General features: G+C 49.5%; 10 protein-coding genes and 1 non-coding gene across 11 annotated transcripts; 4 read left to right on the forward strand and 7 right to left on the reverse strand.

Annotated features, from left to right (window-relative positions):
• Positions 1-220: 220 nt before the first annotated feature.
• Positions 221-1,051, forward strand: FOIG_08667 (uncharacterized protein; the record flags this gene model as incomplete). The annotated part of the gene is made up of 1 exon (XM_031208727.1): positions 221-1,051. One exon carries the CDS (start codon positions 221-223, stop codon positions 1,049-1,051), a length of 831 nt encoding a protein of 276 aa, XP_031061733.1.
• A 956-nt stretch (positions 1,052-2,007) lies between these two features.
• On the forward strand, positions 2,008-3,282 carry FOIG_08668 (alcohol dehydrogenase). Its single transcript, XM_031208728.1, has 2 exons — positions 2,008-2,599; positions 2,648-3,282. The coding sequence occupies exons 1-2, from the start codon at positions 2,093-2,095 to the stop codon at positions 2,981-2,983; spliced, it is 843 nt and encodes a 280-aa protein (XP_031061734.1). The 5' UTR covers positions 2,008-2,092; the 3' UTR covers positions 2,984-3,282.
• Positions 3,283-3,532: 250 nt separating this feature from the next.
• FOIG_08669 (uncharacterized protein) lies at positions 3,533-4,801 on the forward strand (the record flags this gene model as incomplete). Its single annotated transcript, XM_031208729.1, has 1 exon — positions 3,533-4,801. One exon carries the CDS (start codon positions 3,533-3,535, stop codon positions 4,562-4,564), a length of 1,032 nt encoding a protein of 343 aa, XP_031061735.1. The 3' UTR covers positions 4,565-4,801.
• FOIG_08670 (uncharacterized protein) lies at positions 4,717-8,980 on the reverse strand. Its single transcript, XM_031208730.1, has one exon. It carries the CDS (start codon positions 8,903-8,905, stop codon positions 4,796-4,798), a length of 4,110 nt encoding a protein of 1,369 aa, XP_031061736.1. The 5' UTR covers positions 8,906-8,980; the 3' UTR covers positions 4,717-4,795.
• A 522-nt stretch (positions 8,981-9,502) lies between these two features.
• On the reverse strand, positions 9,503-10,105 carry FOIG_08671 (uncharacterized protein; the record flags this gene model as incomplete). Its single annotated transcript, XM_031208731.1, has 1 exon — positions 9,503-10,105. One exon carries the CDS (start codon positions 10,103-10,105, stop codon positions 9,503-9,505), a length of 603 nt encoding a protein of 200 aa, XP_031061737.1.
• A 332-nt stretch (positions 10,106-10,437) lies between these two features.
• On the reverse strand, positions 10,438-11,405 carry FOIG_08672 (uncharacterized protein; the record flags this gene model as incomplete). Its single annotated transcript, XM_031208732.1, has 1 exon — positions 10,438-11,405. One exon carries the CDS (start codon positions 11,403-11,405, stop codon positions 10,563-10,565), a length of 843 nt encoding a protein of 280 aa, XP_031061738.1. The 3' UTR covers positions 10,438-10,562.
• A 695-nt stretch (positions 11,406-12,100) lies between these two features.
• FOIG_08673 (uncharacterized protein) lies at positions 12,101-14,243 on the reverse strand. The gene is made up of 5 exons (XM_031208733.1): positions 13,837-14,243; positions 13,356-13,719; positions 13,268-13,304; positions 12,752-13,217; positions 12,101-12,705 (listed from the first exon to the last, which is right to left on the reverse strand). The coding sequence occupies exons 2-5, from the start codon at positions 13,494-13,496 to the stop codon at positions 12,210-12,212; spliced, it is 1,140 nt and encodes a 379-aa protein (XP_031061739.1). The 5' UTR covers positions 13,497-13,719; positions 13,837-14,243; the 3' UTR covers positions 12,101-12,209.
• Positions 14,244-15,234: 991 nt separating this feature from the next.
• On the reverse strand, positions 15,235-16,495 carry FOIG_08674 (uncharacterized protein). The gene has a single exon (XM_031208734.1). The coding sequence runs from the start codon at positions 16,490-16,492 to the stop codon at positions 15,518-15,520; it is 975 nt and encodes a 324-aa protein (XP_031061740.1). The 5' UTR covers positions 16,493-16,495; the 3' UTR covers positions 15,235-15,517.
• A 983-nt stretch (positions 16,496-17,478) lies between these two features.
• On the reverse strand, positions 17,479-19,524 carry FOIG_08675 (galactose oxidase; the record flags this gene model as incomplete). Its single annotated transcript, XM_031208735.1, has 1 exon — positions 17,479-19,524. One exon carries the CDS (start codon positions 19,522-19,524, stop codon positions 17,479-17,481), a length of 2,046 nt encoding a protein of 681 aa, XP_031061741.1.
• A 1,463-nt stretch (positions 19,525-20,987) lies between these two features.
• Positions 20,988-21,842, forward strand: FOIG_08676 (uncharacterized protein; the record flags this gene model as incomplete). Its single annotated transcript, XM_031208736.1, has 1 exon — positions 20,988-21,842. One exon carries the CDS (start codon positions 20,988-20,990, stop codon positions 21,771-21,773), a length of 786 nt encoding a protein of 261 aa, XP_031061742.1. The 3' UTR covers positions 21,774-21,842.
• A 22-nt stretch (positions 21,843-21,864) lies between these two features.
• On the reverse strand, positions 21,865-21,962 carry FOIG_08677. The gene has a single exon. It is a non-coding gene; the product is annotated as a tRNA-Leu (tRNA).
• Positions 21,963-22,004: the final 42 nt, after the last annotated feature.

The raw sequence follows: 22,004 nt of genomic DNA on the forward strand, positions 1-22,004 counted from the left end.
AGATAAGGCAAAGGCTAATTACCTACTTGTGTTGGGAACAACAATTGCCAGTATCAAAATATTTGATTAGAAATCCAGGATTACTCAGCAGTCTAGTACAAGATGTATTTCTCGCAATCCCAGGCCGGCACCTATCCTATGTCTTGTGAATCGCGATCTTATCAGCAGATTGACTCTTTGAAACAAGTCTTTTCTTCTTCTTCTTCACCTCTCACTCATAATGTCACCAGTGATACATTGTATCCGCCATGGACAGGGCTTCCACAATGTTGGTACCGGATGCTACACTCTTCCAGATCCTCGCCTGACCCCCTTGGGTGAAGAGCAGAACCTGGCATTGCGAGAGACGGCGTTCTCAGATCAGTCAAAGATATCTCTTGTCCTTGCTTCTCCCCTTTGCCGAACACTCCAATCTGCCTATATGGTGTTTCAGTCAGCCCTTGAGGGCAGCAGCAAGTGTCACCCTGAAATCATCGCCATCCCGGATGCTCAAGAAACCTCGGACGACCCGTGCGATGTTGGAACTGATCCATCAGCCCTTCGCAAAGTGGTAACCGAGAGCAACTGGCCTGTCGATCTCTCTCTAGTCAAGGACGGCTGGAACGTGAAGGCCTTAGGGACTCGCTACAGCCCAGAAAGTGACGCCATAGCAGCCCGCGCCCGCGACGCCCGCATCTTCATGCGACAGAAGATCCGACAACTGATCGAGCAAGGCGATACGGACCCTCAAGTTGCTCTCGTGACACACGGTGGTTTCCTGCACTACTTCACCGATGACTGGGAGGACTCATGGCTGAACCCTGGGACGGGATGGAAGAACTGCGAGACTCGATCCTACGTATTCGAGCAAGACCTAATGAAAGATATAGATGTGGAGGTTAGGCTTACTGAGACGATGGAGAGTCGATTGAGAAGGGGAAAGGGTAATCCTATGCCGGCTAAGGAAGAACAGGCGGGGCTATTTGAGCAGGCGATGGAGAGCTGGGAGAGCCAGGGGCTGCAGAGACCCGATAGAATTGGAGTGAATGTCGAGACGAGTGTGGTCGCATGATGGAATGCTGTATCATCGCGGTTGCACCCTACCTCTATGAGGACGGAGTGCTCCACTTTCATGGTAGAGAATCAATGCACAACTTCAGCAATATGGTCCAGTTTATCGGCTTCAATCCATGTCAACATCGATCCACAAGACCAGTTGTTGTGTAGGATATTTTCACAGCAGCTTACGACAGACTGCGAAGCGTACTGTGACACAAATCAGCGACTGCCGACGACCATCCCAGTATAGACTGAAACAACTAACCGATACCTGCGTCCCCACGCGAACATCATACCCTCCACTTGCAGTGATTGTTAAACTAAGGGCGTGGCCTCGATATAGAGCGTTAAATGTGTGAAGGAGACGTTCTCCTGATCCCCCCTTTGTCGAGCCCTGAGACATGGGACCAGTAACACAATTCGTCTAAAAGACGCCCCAGCGCTCTTCGATAATATGTCAACGCCATCTCAACACGTTTCAGGGGCTCGTCAAGCACAACGATACCGCGACGAACTCTAGCATTTTTCAGCATCTTGCCAGGGGGTCAGAAGACATGCCTGACCTGGTTAACTCTGTACCGTCACTGCGGAGCATCGCCTTGACCAAACCTCTGCAGTTACGATCGACTGGGAATTGGAGAGTATGTCCACCATTGTGATCAGAAACGACCCTGACGGTCTACCGGTGTCTACGCGAATCCCCGGTTGAGATTGACAGCTTCACTGCTGCGCTCAATATCCAGAAGAAGTGAGCCAAGAATCGTTGATAATAAAACTGAGATACACAATTGAATTCTATTAAACATTTTTCTTATAATGCGTTAATTGGCTATTACTCTGCTTAGCACATTTCACACATGTCATCATTGACTCAGTTTCAAAAGACGGCGAAAAAGAGGAGATCGACAACGTCATCGACTCAACTGACGAGTTATGACTGGATCTCTACGCGCTCCGCACAAGTTACACAGCAGTAAAACACAATCTACCCCTCTTGTCCAAAAACACCAAACTCTATCTTATTTGTGAGATTATTAGTGTTCACTGATTGACGATGGAGCGCTCACAATCTGATACCTTGCCTCTGGCGAATTCGGTTCAAATTCCTCAGCTTGGGTTTGGCGTATATTTATCGCCACCTGAAGTTTGCACCAAGTCATGCCTTACTGCACTTGAAGCTGGATATCGACACATCGACACGGCGCAGTACTACGCCAATGAAACAGAGGTTGGCCAAGCAGTTCAAGAGTCGAACGTCGATCGGAAACACGTTTTCTTGACTACCAAGATCCTTGAGGCAGCTGGCTCTGTGGACGCAAGCTACGCGAAATGCATTGAGAGCATTGAGAAGCTTGATCCTGACAGTGGCTATGTCAACCTTTTCCTCATTCATAGCCCCAATAGCGGTGCTGCAAAGAGAAAGGAGATGTGGCAGGCCCTGGAGAGGTTGTATGAGGAGGGAAAGGCAAAGAGTATTGGCGTGAGCAACTTTGGTATCAAGCATATCGAAGAGCTGAAGCAATTCGCCAAAGTTTGGCCTCCCCACGTCAATCAGATTGAGGTAAGTTACCAAACAACGCGCATCATAGGATATTAACAGGTCCATCAGTTGCATCCTTGGGCACAGCAGAGAGACGCCGTGGAATACTGCGAAAAGAACAACATCGTAGTAGAAGCCTACGCTCCTCTCGTTCGCAACCAAAAAGCCGATAACAAAACCCTCAAAAGCATCGCCTCAAAGCACAACGTCACGCCTAACCAAGTTTTAATCCGATACTGTCTTCAAAAGAATTGGGTTCCCCTTCCAAAAAGCGACACACCCGAGCGCATCCAAGCTAATGCCGATGTTTTCGGGTTTGATCTGGATGACAGGGATATGAAGGCGCTGGATGAACTGGATGAGGGCACTGCGGGTGCAATTGTGCAAGCGGTGGATAATTATTGATGCGGTGTGATGTAGCTTTGTGATAAAGTCGGATTGCAGTTTCAGGTGCTGGGGTTGCAGTACAAGGATGGGGAGGTGAGATGGATGTCGCACTGAATCTTAACTTGAGCTTTAGATCCCGAGATCTGGCTCATCTCTTGGATTGTAGATCTTAGATAAACGAGTTCCTAGCCTCCCAAAGATCAATGCTTATACGCGTCATTGATTTAGATTCACTTCAGGTACAATCTCGATAATCACGATAATCTCAATATCTCATCTTCGGGACCGACGTCGTGGCGCCTACAAAGCCTCACCGATACTCTCGTTGTAATACAGCATTCAGTCCGTATTTGCTTTTTCGCATAACTCATACACTTTTGAACACAAACCATAAAAAGGCGTCAATAATGTAAGGGATAAATACTACTAAATAATGACTTCACATATTTAGGTCATGACGTGCACGAATCTCCCCCAACCCCTCTTTCTCCCGCTCCATTCATCCAGCCAACGACACTCACCCTCTTCTTCCCCCCTGATACTAGAATTTTCTGCAACACGACAAAAATGGCAGACAACGTAACCAGGCACAATGCCTATGCAACCCTCATCACCCGCGACTCCTACCTCCCCGGCGTCATCATCCTCGCCTATACCCTCAAGCGCAACGTCTCAATCTACCCTCTCGTAGTGCTCTACACGCCCAACCTCCCCAAAGATGCGAAGCGCATTCTTGAGCTCGAGGCGCCAAAATGCAACATGATCCTTCGCGAGTGCGAGCATCTTCTCCCGCCGGAGGGTGTGAAGATGACGCTTATCGCTGAGCGATTTGCGGATACGTGGACGAAACTTCGTGTTTTTGAGCTGTTTGAGTATGACGCTGTGTGTTACCTTGACGCTGATATGGCGGTGCTGGATAACATGGATGTTGTATTCAAAGTTGAGACGCATTTGCCCGATGATTGGATTGCGGCGAATCATGTTTGTGTTTGCAACCTTGATTCAGATTCTTGGGCTCCTGAGGATTGGAGGGCGGAGAATTGTGCTTACACGCCGCTTGAACATCCCACAGCGCTTACGGAGCCTCTACAACCTACTGAGACGTCACCTTCACCGCACAAGCTTCTCAATGGTGGCATGTTCATCTTTCATCCTTCGAAGGGCCTTTGGGATCGGATGTGGCATGTGTTCAACACGACGCCGCTACTTTCAACGTTCATGTTTCCCGATCAGGACTTTCTGGCATTCTTCTTTGAGAATAAGTGGTATGCACTTGGGTGGCAGTATAACGCTATCAAGACGATGCGGTATTGGCACCCCGACATTTGGCGTGACGAGGAAGTCATCTGCCTGCACTACATCGTCGACAAGCCTTGGGCAAAGCGTGTTGGACTGGATGGAGTAGCTGGGTATAAGGGCCTTGATGGGGTCACGCACTGCTGGTGGTGGCAGCTGTATCAGTACTGGGAGGATGAGAGGACGTCCGATGGCCGTGGCGGGAATGAGGCGATTGCTCTTCTGAAGAAGCTGATCGCACCGGCGGATACGATGGAGGGAGGACTTGGGTATCTGCAGGTGGGTTTGCCTGTGAGAGCATGAGTGAAGACCATCTTTTCGGCGTTCAGAGTATAGAGGGGTGAAAAGAAAGAAAAGAAGTAGAGGAAATTAGGAGCTACATCAAGTGCTGCGGGGTAGAGTCTCGCTAGCAATGGCATGGACTTGAGATACACGAACACGCGATTCTCATGAGAGCAGAATAGGACAACGGAATGGATTTCATGATCATGTAAACCTATCTCGAGATAAAGCTATCCACTTTCAAAAATTAGATTACTCAACCTCCATCCAAGTGGCCTGCAGCTGCAATAACATTTGCCAATCACTCATCTTATTCGCGTCCGCCATCCCAGCATGCATGTTATTCATCATGTTCGCCGCCGTGACCCCATGTTCAGTCTCATAGTATCCAACGGAACTATTCCCATGCAAGTACCCATCCGTATTGCCACTAATAGATGCCATGCCATTCATGCCCTGATACATCAAGCTTAGTTGTCCCTGTTGCATAGCCTGCATTTGCTTCATCATCTGCATCTGCTGTATCATCTCAATGTGAGGTACGGTCGCGTTGTACACCTGAACACGTCTTGCTCCAAAGGCTTTGAACTCATCCAGGGCTTTTTGTGACTCCGGCGATCCAGGAGGTCCGGCGGCACAAGCTGCAAGCCACATGTTGCGCATTCTTGGAGACCATAGCTGGCAGATTAAGGTACGCTCGTCGTATACGTCCTTGACAGGAACGGAATCTCCTAGGGGAGTATCGGCCACAAAGTTCAACCAGCAGTCTTGACAGGCCAGAGCCTCTGGGTGTCCCCACCATTTACTCTTGCCTCTATTCTTGATACCTGGACAGGTCGGCACTCCAGCCCATTTCTTGACGTAGTCAGAGTAGTGACTGAAGACACCTTTGTCAAGAGCTTCGGCGAACTTGGTGATGAACATGCCCCATCGGGGAGTACCTGGACAAAAGTTGCAAACGATGTCGACAGTCTGATCGCGCTGGACAGGCTCGAAGAATTTCTCGAGGCCAGACGTCTCGACGATTCCCTTATAGCAAGCCTCGCAGACATCGAAGTCGGCACACCCTCCAGCGACTGTCCACCAATTGCCACGTACGATGCCGTGAATAGTGCATGGGACGAGACCAGAAATGGCATTGGCGGCATTCCAGAAGACGTTGAAGTCTCGGCGATAGATGGCTGCTTCGAGCGCAATACTCATGTTAACAGCTGTATCAGTGAGCTTGCACTTCCATCTCTGGCCAATCGACTCAACGAAGGCGTCAAAGCCTTCTGCACGGATGTGACGTTCAAACTCGTTGCCGAATGGCGTTAACGCAAGTTTGTCCAGATAACATGCCTCACAGATGGTCATGTCCTTGATCTTGCGGCGCGGTAACATCCAATGTCCATTGTTGGACTCTTCATCTCTGCCTTCACACAGTGGAAGATGAACGCGCACCTTTGCGGCTTCGATAAAGCCGTTCCAGTGATTCTGCTTTGCCATCTTAACTGCTGTTTTGGCGATGTAAGATATGCACAAATCACACATCCATTTTTCGTCTTGACCTTGCTGACGGTAAAGCTGGAAGCGAGACTCGAAAGCGGTGCCGACGACGTGGTCCTCGTAGCAGGCATCGCACGATATGAACCCATCGATCTCGTTGTTAACCATACCCCACCACTTGACCTCGTCAGCAGCAGTTGTCCAGACCCTACCCTTGCATGGTTTGAGAGTCAGGCTCTTCTCCATCCATGCCTGTAGAGGTCTGACGTCGTTAGTCTGAAGAGCCTGTGGCCAGAGCACCTCTCGTGCGCGAGGAGACCAGAAGCCGCACTTGGATTCTGTGCCCTCGGGCGAATGGTACCTCTCGAAGTGGCCCGCGAGGTGGGTGCTCTGAACATAGTCGGCATAGCACCTCGTACAAATGAGATACTGTGGCACAGCAATGAAACGATACCAATCAAGCGAATAGCTCACGGTTCTATCTTCGGGACAGTATGGAAGAGTGTCGCTGGACATACCAGTAGCTTGGCAGGGAGGCGGTCCCCGAGGCCCATCCTGTCGTGCGGTCGAGCCAGTACTGGGTACTGTTGGGGGGTGACCACTGTTCAGAACGTTCAGATTGTTCATTTGAGCAGACAGAGAAGCGACAGGATCTTGTTGATAGCCATAAGCAGCGGGTTGGCTGGGTACATTATTCGCATTTGCCGGTGGAAGCTGAGAGTTTGGCAGTTCGGGAGCAGGCTGGTATGGCTGGAACTGCTGACCTGGTACCGTTGGTGGGGGATTTGCAGGCACTTGTCCATGATTGATCGCGCTAGCTGTAGGCGGCAAATTAGGAGGTGACGTAAAATGCTGAGAGGTCGGAGGGCTGGTAGTTGCGACTTCAGGATGCTGCACGTATTGTGCCGGAGGAGTCTGCTGGTTGGCCGGTGGACTGTACGGTTGGGAATGACTTGGTACTAGGGCAGCGACAGAGTGTACATCGTGCTGCGGCTGCTGCAGAGGTGGTGGAGGCGGGTAGCTGTGAGCCTGGCCTGGGGGAGCAATCGGCTGGACACCACCGGGCGCACCTCCAGTCTGAGGGACTTGTGCCTGGTTTGGTGTATAATACTGCCCCTGGGGTCCAGAAACTCCCTGAAAAGGCGCCTGAGTTGCTGCCGACGGGCTGACAAGCTGCTGCGCTGGTGGAGTTTGGTGTTGCTGGTGCGGTGACTGTGCTGCAGGAGGACTTTGTGGGTGGCTCATGGGAACACTCTGAGCTAGCGGGACAGGTACCGTATGCGCGGTCGGCGACATCCCTGAAGCGGCCATTGGGTTGTAAGGAGCAGGTGCCTGCTGTTGCGGGTACCCTTGGGGAGGGGGACTCTGATAGAGCTGCTGGGGCGGGAGGACCTGGTGCGGGTTGTGCGTAGCACTAGCTGGGGCAGCCTGATACGGCGATGCTTGACCAGCTTGCTGGGTCGCTGTTGGATCTTGAGGATTTGTCGCACCAGCTTGCTGGTGATACTGTGGCTGTTGCTGTAGAGCAGGAGAGCCATGGCTGGGAGAACCAACGAGAGGACCAGACGGGGGAGCTGTCTGTGGCGGAGGTGGGGGCGATGACAGTGCCGGGTTGAATGAATTACTCACGCCACCCTGTTGTGGCCATGATGTCTGTTGTTGAAGCTGAGGAGGAGCACTCTGGTGCTGTTGATGCGGCGAAAGCGCTTGAGGAGGGTTCTGGCCGTACCCAGGTGAGGCGGCAGAGCCCGCTCCTTGTGGAACAGGTTGATGGGCAGGCGGCGCAGGTGTAGGTTGATACGGATTGGACTGCTGATGGTGCAATGCGAGCTGGGGATATGGCGAGGCACCTGGTGGTGATTGAACCAGCGGCTGAGATACTGTGCCTGGTACACCTACGTGAACATTCGCGTGCGACTGCTGAAACTCCACACTGGGGTGCTGGGCAGCCTCTAAACGCTCTTGCCAACTCAAGTGAGATGGTTGACCAGACGCACTGGGTGGCTGACCTGAGGATGTCGCTTGCGCTGCTTGGTGCTGAGTCGGAGGATAGCCTGGAGCAGCGGGCGGGACGCTCTGCTGCGGTGTTGGAGGCGCCTGATTGGCATATGCCTGCTGAGACTGAGTTTGGCCATATCCTTGCGGGAATGAGTTTGTCGGGCTCAAAGGCGTTTGTGTGGGATGCTGCGCGGGGTTGTACGTTGGCTTCGGTGCCTCCCCAGTGTATGAGGTGCCAGAACTTGGCGGAGCGCCGGAAGGTGAGGAAGCAGGGTACTTGGACTTGATGTTGCTAGCGAGATTTCCCAGGATCCCTTTTCCAGACTTAAACAAGGATTGAGCGGTTGATTGCAGTTGAGCTTGAGCAGAGGGTCGAGTCGCGAATTGAGCGGCCTGTTGCTGGTACTGCTGCTGGTGCTGCGCAGGTGTCGGCGGGGCTGCGACACCGTAGGTCGGTGTCTGGTAGCTGGGCTGCTGGCCAGGAGTCTGCTGCTGAGGATATTGACCTTGCGGCGATTGGGTATGCTGAACCTGAGGTGATTGCGCGGGTTGGCTCACTTGGTAGTGGCCTGGCGGAGGAGGAGACTGGTAGTTGTGCTGCTGAGGCGATGCGTACTGCTGAGGCGCGCCTTGCGGTGATTGTGCATATTGTGCTGGAGGCGGCTGCGGGGTTTGGTAGGCCTGTTGCGCGTGGCCTGGATGAGGCGATTGATAGTTCGGTTGCTGACCAGGAACATATTGTTGAGGCGGAGGTGAAGAGTATTGTTGAAGGTGAGGGGATTGAGAGTACTGCTGCGTTGGTGGTGGGGGAGCCTGGTTAGGCACTCCCGGACCAGGCGGCACCTGGTAACCATTGTAAGGCGGACCACTCGCCATCTTGATATCACAATCCTTAAAAAGCGCTTCAATAACTCTTATGACGCTATTCACAGATGCTTTCTCAATTTATTCACAGAATCGCCAAGCTCCAGTTGTTTGATGGGACAGATCACGGTTAAATATGACTCCTCACTGGCAGAGTCCAGACCGGTCCACGCATTCAGCTGAAGCATTAGTCTCACATTCACGAGGCACAAAATACCACCAAAGAACGCCTTGTGAGCCCAAAGGCCTACGCTTAGTGGCGCTTGAGTGTTATTTTTGTAACAGCCACTTCGCTCTGGTTACTCTAAAAAATGTCAGCCGCATCGGGCAAGATTATGCTTAATAACCTCTCAAACTGAGTGCTGCCAGCACTTAGGTGACCAGTAAAACAGAAGGGTATCAATTGCTCTATTAATTCTTTCTATCCCGTTTTCCTGTTATACAAGAAATGCGCGGTTACAAAGGTCCCAGTGAGCTGCCTAGAGTGACCAGCCTTGCAAACAAACACCAAACACTGAATCCCCAAACCTCCAATTTCGTCCGTTACCGAAGGTCAAATTTGCTGCACAGGCCTGTGTGACCTGACCGATCTCCAGACGCAAATCAAGCTCAAGAATGAGCACCCTCGAGTAGCATAGATATCGGGATCCTCCCTGTCGGACGGTCTCCTTGGCCAACCGCGCTGTTGCATGCTGCGATTGGGCTTTGTTCAGCTCCGCTATGGTTTTCTGGGGTTCGTGTAACAGCGCTGTGTGTTCGCTCAGGGCTATCTCGCTGGCTCGATACTGACTTGGCAATGTAGTCTGAAGTCTCTTCCGCGCCAGCAAGAAGTCGACGTGATCCAGGTGTCCGATCTCTTGGGATGTTTACCGTGTTTGTACCCCCGTGAGCCGGAGGAGGCTCCTCATCCGAGTCATCCCAAGTGAGATCAATCACCTCAGGCAATGGGTCCCCACGAGGTCTCTGTCCGTTGATCGGTGTAAATCCCCGTGGTCTCGCACTCTCTCGAAGAACCCCCTTCGTGACCAGAAGTTCCTTAACATCACGCGCAAAATGACACGAGACGCCAACAACGTAAAAGAGTTCACCATGCTCGTTATTTTCCGTCTCCAACTTATAGTACATGTTTCCGTATTCAGTCGTCAGCACATTGTAGAGCTTGCTAATAGAGGTGATCTCTCTGCAAGGTATGCGTGTGCGGAAGTCCGACATCTTCGGCTTGCAGTTGCGGAACGCGTGCCATGCATGAGTCCAGTGACCCGACCTGAGGAGTTTATATAGGAAATCATTGTCAGTGATTTTATGTTAAGGTACGTGGAGATCTGTGATTAACGACTGAACGCAGCTTCAGAGTGAACGATTGTGTTCTCGCGATTTGTTAGCAGCTGAATTCATTCACTGGCTGGGCGTGCGTCACTACGTTTGAACAAACAGGCCCATCATGTGTCTGCTTTGTAAATCTTGGAATATTTTTATAAGTCTAAGATTATCTTTATAGATATTTATAGTCTTTATAAATCTTTACTAAATTTATATAAACATTTAACAGGTTAATTAGATAGGACATTTCTTCTTACACGAGAGCTTTTTATGTAGTACCTAAAAGTCCATTCTATTGATACCTAGTCTCAGCTTCAACCCTAATTTCCATTACTGCTTATGAACTGAACTACCTCCTCTGCCACAACATAACATTAAACCCTTGAGCCCTTAGCTTTCGCATCCGAACTAAGGTCTTCGCAAGTGCACCATACGTCTTTTTGCGCCATTCCGGCGCATCCTCTCCTAAAATTATTCCTTGCTCCACCTCGCGAAAAGACTTGTTGAGTGCATGCGTGGATCCATAAGACTGAGGGACGCGCACGTAAAAATTCGAGATAGGTGGCTTCGCACTGTGGTCCATGTTGACAAAGTCGATGATTGAGTTGATCGCTTCACAAAACGCATGCACGCATGCTTCGGTGCGCTGGCCGGCGCTGGATTGAAAGACTCCCTCACGGTTGAGTGCATTGAACGGGTTCTGGGCGGAGAACGTGACAGCCCATGTGTATCTCCACTTGTTCTTGGCTCGCACGTCGACTAGAACAAAGAGCTTGGTTCCTGTTGAAACACAATCGTGGTCCTTGAGTAGTTTTAGGCCAGTCTGGGGTTCGGCATAGGCCAACATTGTGTTGGAAGCGAAACCGTGATCAATTCGATATCCATATTCGTTGAAAATGTAAGAAGGGCCGTAATCGTTATTGCTCGTGGGCGTGGCGGGTGTAGCAGTTGCATCTTCGACTGCGGCCGTGGCATCGTCTGAGGGCGTGATAGCTTCAGTCGACATAGTATCGTCTTGGACTGGGGTGGCAGGGGGTAATGCATCCAACGGTAGTTCTTCGGCCAGCTGACGAAAGATGCTGCCGTCAGCCCATACTTCGGGCAGCCATAAGGTACTAGCCAAATGTAACTGGTACAACTGGAAGAAATCCGCATCGGAAATACCAAAGATGTGAGGAACGATATCCGACATGACGTGACGAAGTAAGCTCTTGCTGAAGTATTGCTGGCAATGACTGTGTTTGAAGAAGAAGAGAAGCTCTTGATGAGATATTGATTGCTGGCAGTAAGTTTATTTGAAGGAGAAGAGAAGTTCTCTGTCTCATCGCCTCGAGACTCAAATAAAGCCACGGCGGAAGGCAGTGTTGATGTTTAAAGGGCAAGCGCAACATCGACGAAAAGTGAGGCAGTCGTCGAGCCTGCCTTTCCTCTCGAGCTGGAGCAAGCCTCTCCATGCAGACGAGATATCGAGAGAAGGTTCGGAGTTAAGGCAGGCCAAAGATGATGTGATCTACCGCCTATTACGATGGCATCAGGACGAGATGGAAACGAGAACCTTCATCTCGACCAAGGTGAGTAAGTGTCATTGCAGAAGCAAGGGTGAAGAAGAGAGTTGAAAAGTACATCCGAAATTAATAAACTTCATCTAAAAATGTTGTCTAAACTCACTTCATGATGTAGAAGAGTTTACGGGGAGTAGGATCGCTTTAGGCATAACTTAGACTATGGCCGCCGCGGACATGTTCGACATCGGGTTCGCATAATAGACAGCACATCATAATGGGATGAACACGAAAGGCTCAGTCTGTCTACTGCCGGTCACTCATTATATAAAGTACTGGCGAACCTTAGAACTGCCGCATGAGATGCATTAAGCTTCTGGTAAATCTCACGAAACCTGATCAGAGTTGCATATGAAATGACGTTTCTGTAAATCTAGGTGTACACGTATATGGGTATATTAATTACAAGAGAAAGTATTAGCAAGAGATGATTCTCATCTCTTCATCGCGTATGTATGATTCGACTCCTCAACCTCCTGAACAACGTCATTCCGCACATAGATCCCCGCCATATCCTGCTCCCGCGAATGGAGCGACTCAGTAGTTCGACTTGAGATGAAAGTCCGAGGTCCCTCCTTTCCATCGATAATCTCAAAGTCACCAGGGATCCCTTGCTCAGGATCGGCAAGTTGATGAGTTGAGCTTGTTTCATCTTCTTCTTTGTCCTTGTTGGTACGGTTGATAGTAGTAAGACGAATACCGTGGGTGGTGCGGCTGATGGGGTGGCTGCTTCCAGCAGAGCTGAGGAATCTCTTGGGAAGGATCTTGGTAAAGATTGGACGGAGAAGAGGGAAGCACCCTGAGACGATGGCGACATTAATCTCGACACCTCCCCACATGTCATTTGTGGCGACGTCGCGGGGCATTTGTCTTGATGCGGGATCATATTGAAGGGCTGTGACGATGACAAAGACGGATGCAAGACAAACACTTTTGTTGTTAGCATAATACTTTGACATACTGATAGAGAGCTTACATGAAACCAAGGGCAAACAGGGCAGTGATAGCAATCTTTTGTCCCAGGCGAAGACGCAACTTAAACACTTCAATCACTGGCAGCGCCAAGATGACAACATCAAGAATAAAGTGAGTAAGGCATGTCGCGAAGAAGAATTGAGAGTCGTTGATCTTGCAGACAGCGTTCTCAATCGACTTGTCCCAATAGGCTTGAACTGGTATGCAGTGGAAGATGACCATGAATGTACGAAGGATGAGCCAAGCGCCGCTGATACCAAGCATAACCTGGATTGGGATTCGGATAGCCGACTGTTTGAAGATGCGCCAGTAGAAGAGAAGGATAGAGAGTTTCGAGAGGCCGATCGAGTATGAGTAGGTGAGGGAGATGAGGAACTGCATCAGTCGTGCGTTGAGGTTGATCTCTTCGTATCGTTCATCGCTGACGGAGTCGGGGATAGTTGTGCCAAGGTACCATGTCAAGGCCCCTACATCAGTCAGCCTCTATTCACATCATCGAAGCAAAGGGTAGTCTTACAGTATATCATCACAACATTGTATCCAATACCAACAACCTACAAACATGTAAGCAACAACCCTTCAAAGGTTTCACAAGCAAAACTTACAAAGGCACCGACACACAAGTAGTCATCATACCACCAGGGAACCTTTGTCATGCGCCTAGCAAAGATACGTGCAATCAGCGCCAGCAAGGCCGACACCCACGTGATGACCATGGCACTGATGATATCCGACTTGAGGCTCATGACGGGCTATGATCCTGCGCTCCCGCAGGCTTGTCAAAACTAAAGAACTTTGGACGAACTTTTGTTTTAGTCAAGTTAAGAAAAGCAACGCAAGGTGCAGGAGTACACACACGCCAGGCACGGATGTCCGTGGGAGTGATCTGCATTTGAAGGATGTCCCTTTCCACATGGTGGCCTCGGGTGCCCTTGACAGTGAGGATCCTTGACGCTTATCTGGATGGGTCTAATCCGGGGAGAGAAAGGCGTTGGCTGAGGCTCTGGGGTAGAAGGGGACTGGGCTTGGCTTCCAGAACAACTGACTCGTTGTCTACACCATCAGCTTCTCGGCGGGTATGCTTACCGGATTGTCATTGTGTGACTGGACCAAGTCTAGCGTTGGGGCCTGGGAGCTACAGTGGACCGGCGGAAATCGTCCGGGGGAGATGTTGGCAGGGCTGATCATCTCTAGGTCCCTGAGTGATTTTGTCTGTTTAGGGAATATTCCCCTTGACGATCATCAATGACGTGACGTTGATTGAACTGGGCTAACTGAACACACTGGCAAACGAATGGAAGTTGACAATTAATTGTCGGATACTCGGCCCTTTGGAACATGACTGGTTGATTAAAGCACTGCAGACCTTCCAGAACCAGAAAAATGGCGTCGATAGCTGTCGCATTGATCAACAGCTTCATAATCAGCGTCTCATTGGCCTTTTCAGCAGGTGGGATAACGACGCCGTTGAATTGCTCATACGAGGATTATTCTAGAAGAGGAAGCTCTGGAGAAAAATCACTCAACCGCCCTTGGAGAACAAGATGGCCTCAGCTTTACACTGCTAAGCCATTGAAGGACAGGGGCATCTCAACCAACCGGCCCGTAAGCTCGGTCCCGATTTTTCGGTTGTTCTAGCAGAAACTCTGTTAGATTTGATCCGACACGCTGAAACAGCATCTCACCTATCACCATCACCTCACCACGCCCTATCATCCATGGTGGCGCCACGTCTGCTTGTAGTGCGTCAATATTTAGCGCGCTGGGACCAGTGGCTGATCCCTGGGCTTTACCACCTACTGCTTCTGGAGTTAGGGCCTACCCCGGACAGGCATTGGCCAACAGACTCTGTCTTATCTTTTTGTGATCTTGACCGTTTTCTGTTGTAATGTCATGATTTATTTCCGGCTAACGCACGCCATCGCTCTCGCTCTCTCCGCGGTATGGCACTATGAACTACGCTGCTCAAAACTATTGAGACTCTGGGTTGCATTCCAGCCCTGTAGGACTCTAGCTAATGATTGACCTTGCATAACAACGTTGCAGTGGCTTCGACCTGAAGGTGCCAAGCCGAGATTGTGTAGCATCCTTTTCTCATCGCCTGCAGCGCTGAAAGCTGAACCCTGCAGCATGAGATTGGGGAACCTGGAAGTCGTCCCACTTCCCCTGGACCAGACAGATAAAACATGATTCTAGACTCTCGTTTATCGTCCTGTCAAATTTGGCCAAAAGATGGTCTTCCTAGTTTCTGGAATATTTATGACATGATAGTTTCTCCAATGTATTGAAAATGGTAAAGCATGCGAGGCGAGGTTACTTGCACATGATAGAATCCAGCGGAGCAAACCACAGATGACAGACTTCAGCGGAGTAAAACCCCAGACCCATAGAAAGATAACGATGGAGACACTTCCACTCGTCCGCGGTGGACCATGCCGTAAGTATTGCTTGGCATGTTCCACGTCTGCATCCAGAAACTCGTCTGTCGAAACTGAAGTCAAGACGATGCTTGATCTACCAGTAAAACCACTCATATTCGTTACTCAGCAGATTAGTTGGTGAATCAATGAACCGGTGTTACAAATGGGCGGTGTCCTTTCCTTCTTCGCTCTAGAGTGCCTTGTCATCAACGCTTGGATCGTGATAAGGGCGTCGATCCCTATCGCAAGCGCGTCATGAACATTGTCAATCCGTCACAATCAGCACCTTTATTGACTCCTGTCGGCCCGAACCATATCTGATACATGAGCCAACAGTCCGAGCAATCTCATTCTCTCCATCTTATCGCCCAGTCCCCCTTTGCAAAGCTCGGCTCCACGATTTTTCCCGCCATGACTGCCTCACAAAGTCGTTTCTCTCCTTCGTCGCTGACAGTGAACCCAAAAACAACACCTCGTCGTGCAGCGCACTTTGTCATTTCCCGTTCCTTCGCGCGTTTCTGTCCTTGTTTTCGCTTCTCGAGCATCGCGTCTGTCTCGTGGATACGTTCTGCTCGGCCTTTTTCGCCGCCGACACTGCCGTTGACTTCGGATACGGATTGAGGTGGACGGATGCGAGTGCCACTGCGGACTGACATGCGGGCCAGAACGTCCCCGTCGATGTGATTGTCGTCTTTGATGTTGCCTGAGAGGTCCATGTCTTCTGATGATCGAGGCTCCGATGGCGCTTGCGTATATTCCAATCCTTGCGCTTCCTCCTCGTCGCTATCATGTTGTTCAATTTCTCCCTCCATTGACGTTCGGTTCGGTCCAAAGACAAGTTCCTCTGCTGCGCTGCATGGCACCAAGATGCGATTGTCGCCTTTGCTGTTCTTCCCTTTCTTATGCTTGCCACCTTTTGCCTGCTTCTTTACCTCATCTGCTGTGCTCTCTTCGGCCGTCAATAATTTCACAAAGGCTTTCTCCAGCTCGCGGTCCAGCTTTCCGGGCTTCTGTGTGCGACATCGGCTCGAGCAGTACTTGGCTGGCGTATTGGTATTTGCTGTCGCGGTAGTTCGCCTCGTACTAATCACTCTGCCGCATGAATGACAATACGGAGTTGCTTCGCCTCCGGGTAATAAGTAGAAAGGTGCTGGTGTTGCTTGCGATTTGGAGGGTCGACTCCAGCTGTCCATCCAACTCATCTTGACCGGCTCGAATGACCTTCGTTGTAGTTGTTTTTGTGTTGAGAAATCTTGGCAATTTCGTTTTAGGGTGTAAACTGTTGCTACGTGTAGTCTTTGAGTGTGTTTAATGCAAATCATGTCGCTCCAAGCTTTGCTAGGATGAAAACGCAGTACGGGTTAAGCGATGCATATTGTGGTGATGATGTCATTGTCGTCATCGAGCGCTGCGAATGGATCCAAGTCGATCAACATCAATTGGTACTACGACATAGTGGTAGTGGCTCCAGCTATAGAAGAAACTAAGACCAATTGCTCTGAGAACATCTGATATTAATGAAAATCTCTATACATTACATCACCTTTTTCTCATTGGAGTCTAGGGTAATCCGACACTCCTTAGAACTTGTTTAAGCGCAAATATTCAGCTTTACATGATTGAAATCATAAGTACAGTCAAAAATTCACAATACTTGGAATAGAAGTTAGCTTTTGCATCTTGGGATTTTGAGAATGGCTTGAAAATAATATATTGAGGAGAAGATAGTTGGGATTATCCTGCAGCCGATAATAGCTTTTGGGAGCATTCACTCCGGCCAGTTCATTTGTGGCGCTGATGTTTATTTCCCCGCCATTTCCGGCCACCGGAGCACATTCCAGACACTTGTTCAAACCGGGTTATGTTCCAATAGGCAAACTCTGTCTTTCAAGTCATAAATACTACTAACACCAATGACTTCAATCGCTACCGGTGGTATGTTATGCTGCCGGTAGTCGAGCTGATGTGGTCTTGAACCTTCAGCCTGCGGAATCATTGTAAAGCTTCTGGTCACTGTTTGCAAAATATCGCCTTGCAGTTTGCTGGATCTGATAGTATTGACAAGGTGAAGATGAATTAATCGGAAGAATAATTACTCAATACTGGTTGAGAAAGTTGTTTCTGATAATTACAGTTGAGCTGAATAAGTGTCACTGAATGCAGATATAGAAGATAAGGATTGAGATAAAAGCCCAAGGTGTTCCTCTGGTATAGATGCAGAAAGATGAAGTTAAGATATTGATGCAATACCCTGTTCCCAAAGATTGAAAGATAGCAGAAATACATCAAGAAATGGGATTGAGCGACACTACTGAGTAACGAGAAGAGTACTCGCAACACTTGGTACACCCGCCGAGTTCATAACAAATAACATCCAATACCCAGGCAAAGCAATACCAGAGTCGCTTGGAACCTGAAACGAATAGCTGTTTCCAGTTCCAGTACGTCTCAGACTTAAAGGAATACGACGCTGGTCAGTATTAACTGTATGAGTTGATGTACCATAACGGATCAACGAAGCCTGCTTGATGCTGGTATCTGCTGTGATTGTGATCTTACCACCGACCTTGACACTCTTAGCAGAGACTTTAGTGATCTTGGGACGTCTCGCCAGTTTTCCATTAGAGTCGTAAAGATTGTTTGGCGTATAGATCTGGGCATCGAAATGGTTGGTGTCGCAATCACCACAAAGACCGCCACCACCGTTAAAAACCCTGCCGTCAGGTAGCAATAAGGAAATACTGTGGTAGACTCGGACAATGGAGTTTGGTTGCTGTTTATAGAAAGTGTCATCGTTGGGGACATAAAGCTCTGGTGTAAGCTGCGGAGTTGAGTCGGCGAAAGGAATACCACGCTGTTGGCCACCTGTGATGAAAACGTTTCCATCGGGAAGAACAACAGACGTATGAAAGGTTCGGGGATAGTACAGGCCATTGCTCGCGAACACTGTCTTGGGTGTGCTTCCGGGCTCGCTGATTGTGATGATGTGAGCGTTGGTCGTGGCATCAGAGTCTTGATAGCTTGGGGAACCGCCAAACGTAAGGATCTTTCCTTTAACGGCATCATACATGACGGCGTTTCCGCACATCGCATCTGGGTCAGTACCGCGGCTCGATTGGCGCTTGCCAGCTGACTTTACATCTCCGTTGCCAGTGGTGTAATACCAGTTCATAGCAGTGCTAGGTCCAGCTTGGAATACGGATCCCTTCTTCCAACCGAAGAGCCACCCGTGGTTATCAGAACGGTAGAGGCCTTGTTGATCTGCTGTCAACATTGGCTTGACCAAAGCTTTTGGAAGGGAGGTCCATGTTTTTGAAGATGGGTCATATACTTCGCCATTCTTCTCAAATATACCACCGCTCCATGAGCCGCCGATAGTAAAGACGCGACCATTCGATAGAGTCGCTGATGACTGGTATCCGCGGGCAACTTTCATATCTGGGCCTGGGATCCAACTATCACTAGACGAGTCATAAAGACTTGTTTTCTGAGCGTCATTGCCGCCCGTGACAACAACCTGCCCATTTCCATCCATGGAGATACCAGGGCAAAACATATCATGCTTGGTGACAGTTACAGTGCGTTGAGAAATCACACCCGTGGAAGGATCCCAAGTTGAGGTTAAGGTTACGCCGCCAGGAGAGCCTCCGAACGCATCGTTGCGGTATGAAGACCAAACGAGAACTTTTCCTGATGTTGGCTCAACTGCAGCAGCCACAGGAACGATAGGAAAGTCAAGTGTTGGGCCCCAGCGTCCGAGGCCAGGTTGAGGGCTGGTATAAGAAGCTGCCTTGAAGACGTTGATCTCGGCGATACTGGTCCAAGGCTGGTCATTTGCTTCAGTGACAGCGACAAGACGAACGTAACGAGCAGGACGAGTCTCAAAATTAGAGTATTTTTCAGTGTTGTCAGCGAACCATGTTCCAGTTGCGACAGCGTCGCCCCAGTTCTTCCCATCTGTGCTTAGAAAGACATTGTGACGGCCGATCCAGCCGTGATCACTACCGTCCTGACGAGGAAGAACAGATAAGCCGTTCACATTCTGGGAAGAGCCCATGTCGATAGTGATGGTATGAGGAGGCTTTGGGTCATTGGTGGCTCCAGCGGCCCAGGCAGTGTGCCAGAAGGTGTCGCGGTCACCATCAATGGCCTTGGAGCACTCATCTCCCTCGTGCTGGCTGTCACAGGTAACACGCCATTTGTCGCGGTTGATAGCAGTGCCGATGGGAGCTGAGGCTCTAAGACTTAAGAATTGCAAGGATCCTTCGGGTGTCTCAGCTTTTGCTGCCGGTTGGGAGATGGCGACAGCACTAGCGCTCCCTAGGTAAAGAGCAAGTGTCCAAAGGGACTTCATTGTAGCGAAAGTAATGGAAGAGAAATAATTGTAAGATATGGAGAAGAATACAAAGTGAATGAATGGAATGAACCGGAACCATCAGGAAGTTGGCTGGAGGATATCATATTATTTATCGATTGCTTTTCTGCTCTAAGTTTGTTCTAGCAGGACTGACATCAGACGCACAGCCGGTAGATCCATCGCACCGCAGGCGGGCACACCAACCTCAGCTCACATGGTTCAGTTCAGCTAGGCGGATCGAGGTGACTACCCTCAATATCGGGTTTATGAAAAGACCAGTTCTCTAATTGGCCAGCAAAGTTCAAAGTATCTAAGAAAAGAAAAGGGTCTCCTCGTATTGCCCAATCCGCTTACAAGTTATACAGCAGACTGAGGCCCTCGTCTCCACCCGGGCTTGTTATGTTTCAGGTCATGTTAAATTCTGCAGTGTCTGAGCGCATAGCCTTCAACCTGTTGAGTTAGTCTATTCGGTGAGTGGTGAGAGAAAACAAGACTAAAACTTGACGGCAGATCGACGGATGGGATTTTGACTCCACGATGTTTAATTAGTTGAAGCCACAAGGGCCATTTCCCCTGACTTCGTGCATATCGGCGTCATGCAAATGTAAGACTCTGGGGAAATTTCTACGACAACCATGACAAGAGACTGTGAAAACAAACAGCCGGATCTTCAATCGACAGTCAAGAGCCGATCTCTTTAGTTTAGCATGTAGCTAGCAATATTTGCATGATGTAATTGTTACTCTTAGCCGTTGGACTATCGATTGTGGCTTTAAAAAGTTCGGTACTTTTTAAACACTAAGCTATGAAGCTGGAGCTTGGATGTCGTGAATTCCCAGTCCGTTTGGCAGCCGAGGTTGAGTATCATAAGAAGTCGTCAGGTGAGAGGAGTGATGATAGTCTAAAGTTAGAGACCGCACATGTGACGATCCTCTAGGGTTGAAGCTTACGACAAGTGCCAAAATATTTGAACTGCGGGATCCGCAGCCAAGGATCTTTTGTCGTTCCTGTGATTGGTTGCCATTATATTGAAGGTCATGTCCATGACCTGTGAGACTGTAACAATCAATTTAGGGTATGTAAGCCGAGCTATTTGGACTGGAAAACTGTGTCCTAGTGCCCAGCATGTTCTTGCAAATTGTAACCATGCACTTTGACAACTTGAGTCTCGCGATTACTCGAAATGGAAACCCCCGATGTTCTACAGAAATAATTTGAGGCTAAACAATTATCACAGGTACGCAAATCCATTGAGAAGTTGGTATGCTGATGCAAAGTCAGCAAGAATCTGACACGAGATTCGCTGTGCCGCTTGGCGTCAGCACTATTTCCATGCTTCAATATTATGTGAGCTTAAAAACCGACTGCTCCCCATTCTTACAGGATCAAGGACTTTCTGCCCTTACTGCAATATAAGCTATCTGATTTTTATCAAGTGTTTGTTATCGCTAGTTGTGGCGATGCGCTTCCTTACGGATTCTCGAGGCCTTGGTGACCCAAACTCTGAGGAGGTCCCTCTCCTTGTCATTGGGGCTGGGCTCCCTCGCGCTGCCACATCATCAATGCAAGCGGCTTTTGAGAAGCTAGGCTGCGGACCATGCATGCACATGGCAGAGATCCTCCCTCATCCTTCACGTTTACGCCTCTTCATCGCCGCGCTGCGCGAGAAGAATACTGAAGTTCGACAAAAGATGGTCAAGCAACTCATTCACGGCCATCGCTCCATCTGCGATCTTCCTGTCGTGTACTTCACACCAGACATGATGGACGCATATCCAGATGCCAAGATTGTGCTCAACCAAAGACCCGATCCTGAAGTCTGGGCCAAGAGCGCTGAGGAGAGCTTCTGGTTCTTCTTTAGTCCTTGGTTCTACTGGGTTGGTCTGCTCTGGTCTTCTGATCGGATGTGGTATACACTTAATATGGAGAGCATCAAGTTGGGCAAGGAGAAGTATGGTTCAGCTAATATCTTCTCGGCGGAAATGTACAGCAAGTATAACGAGGAGGTGTTGGCTGAGGCGAAGAAGAGGAATCGAGAGGTTCTCCAGTTCAAGGCAGAGGATGGTTGGGAGCCGCTTTGCAAATTCTTGGGCAAGGACGTTCCGAGTGAACCTTTTCCTCGATTGAATGAGAAAAAGACTTTCCAGATCGTGAGATATGTATTCATCGCGAAAGGCGTTTTGTCTTGGGGTGCTCTTTTCGGCGCGACGTGGGGCCTTTGGAGAGTCGCGTCGTGGTACATGTAACTCTACGCGTGCATTCAGCCACCATTATCAAATAGTGTATAGAAAGTATAAAATTACCGTGATAAAAAGCAAAAAATGAATCGCTTGGTTATGCTAACTGGAGGGTTCGAACCTCCGCGGTTTCCCACTGCGGGTTTGGTTTCTGATAAGAACCTAAACACAGCGCCTTAACCACTCGGCCAAGTTAGCGATGATGATTCGGGTGGCGTAATAGCACGCGAATGAAGATCA

Source organism: Fusarium odoratissimum (assembly GCF_000260195.1).
Source record: "Fusarium odoratissimum NRRL 54006 unplaced genomic scaffold supercont1.13, whole genome shotgun sequence".
NCBI classification, from domain to species: Eukaryota; Fungi; Ascomycota; class Sordariomycetes; order Hypocreales; family Nectriaceae; genus Fusarium; species Fusarium odoratissimum.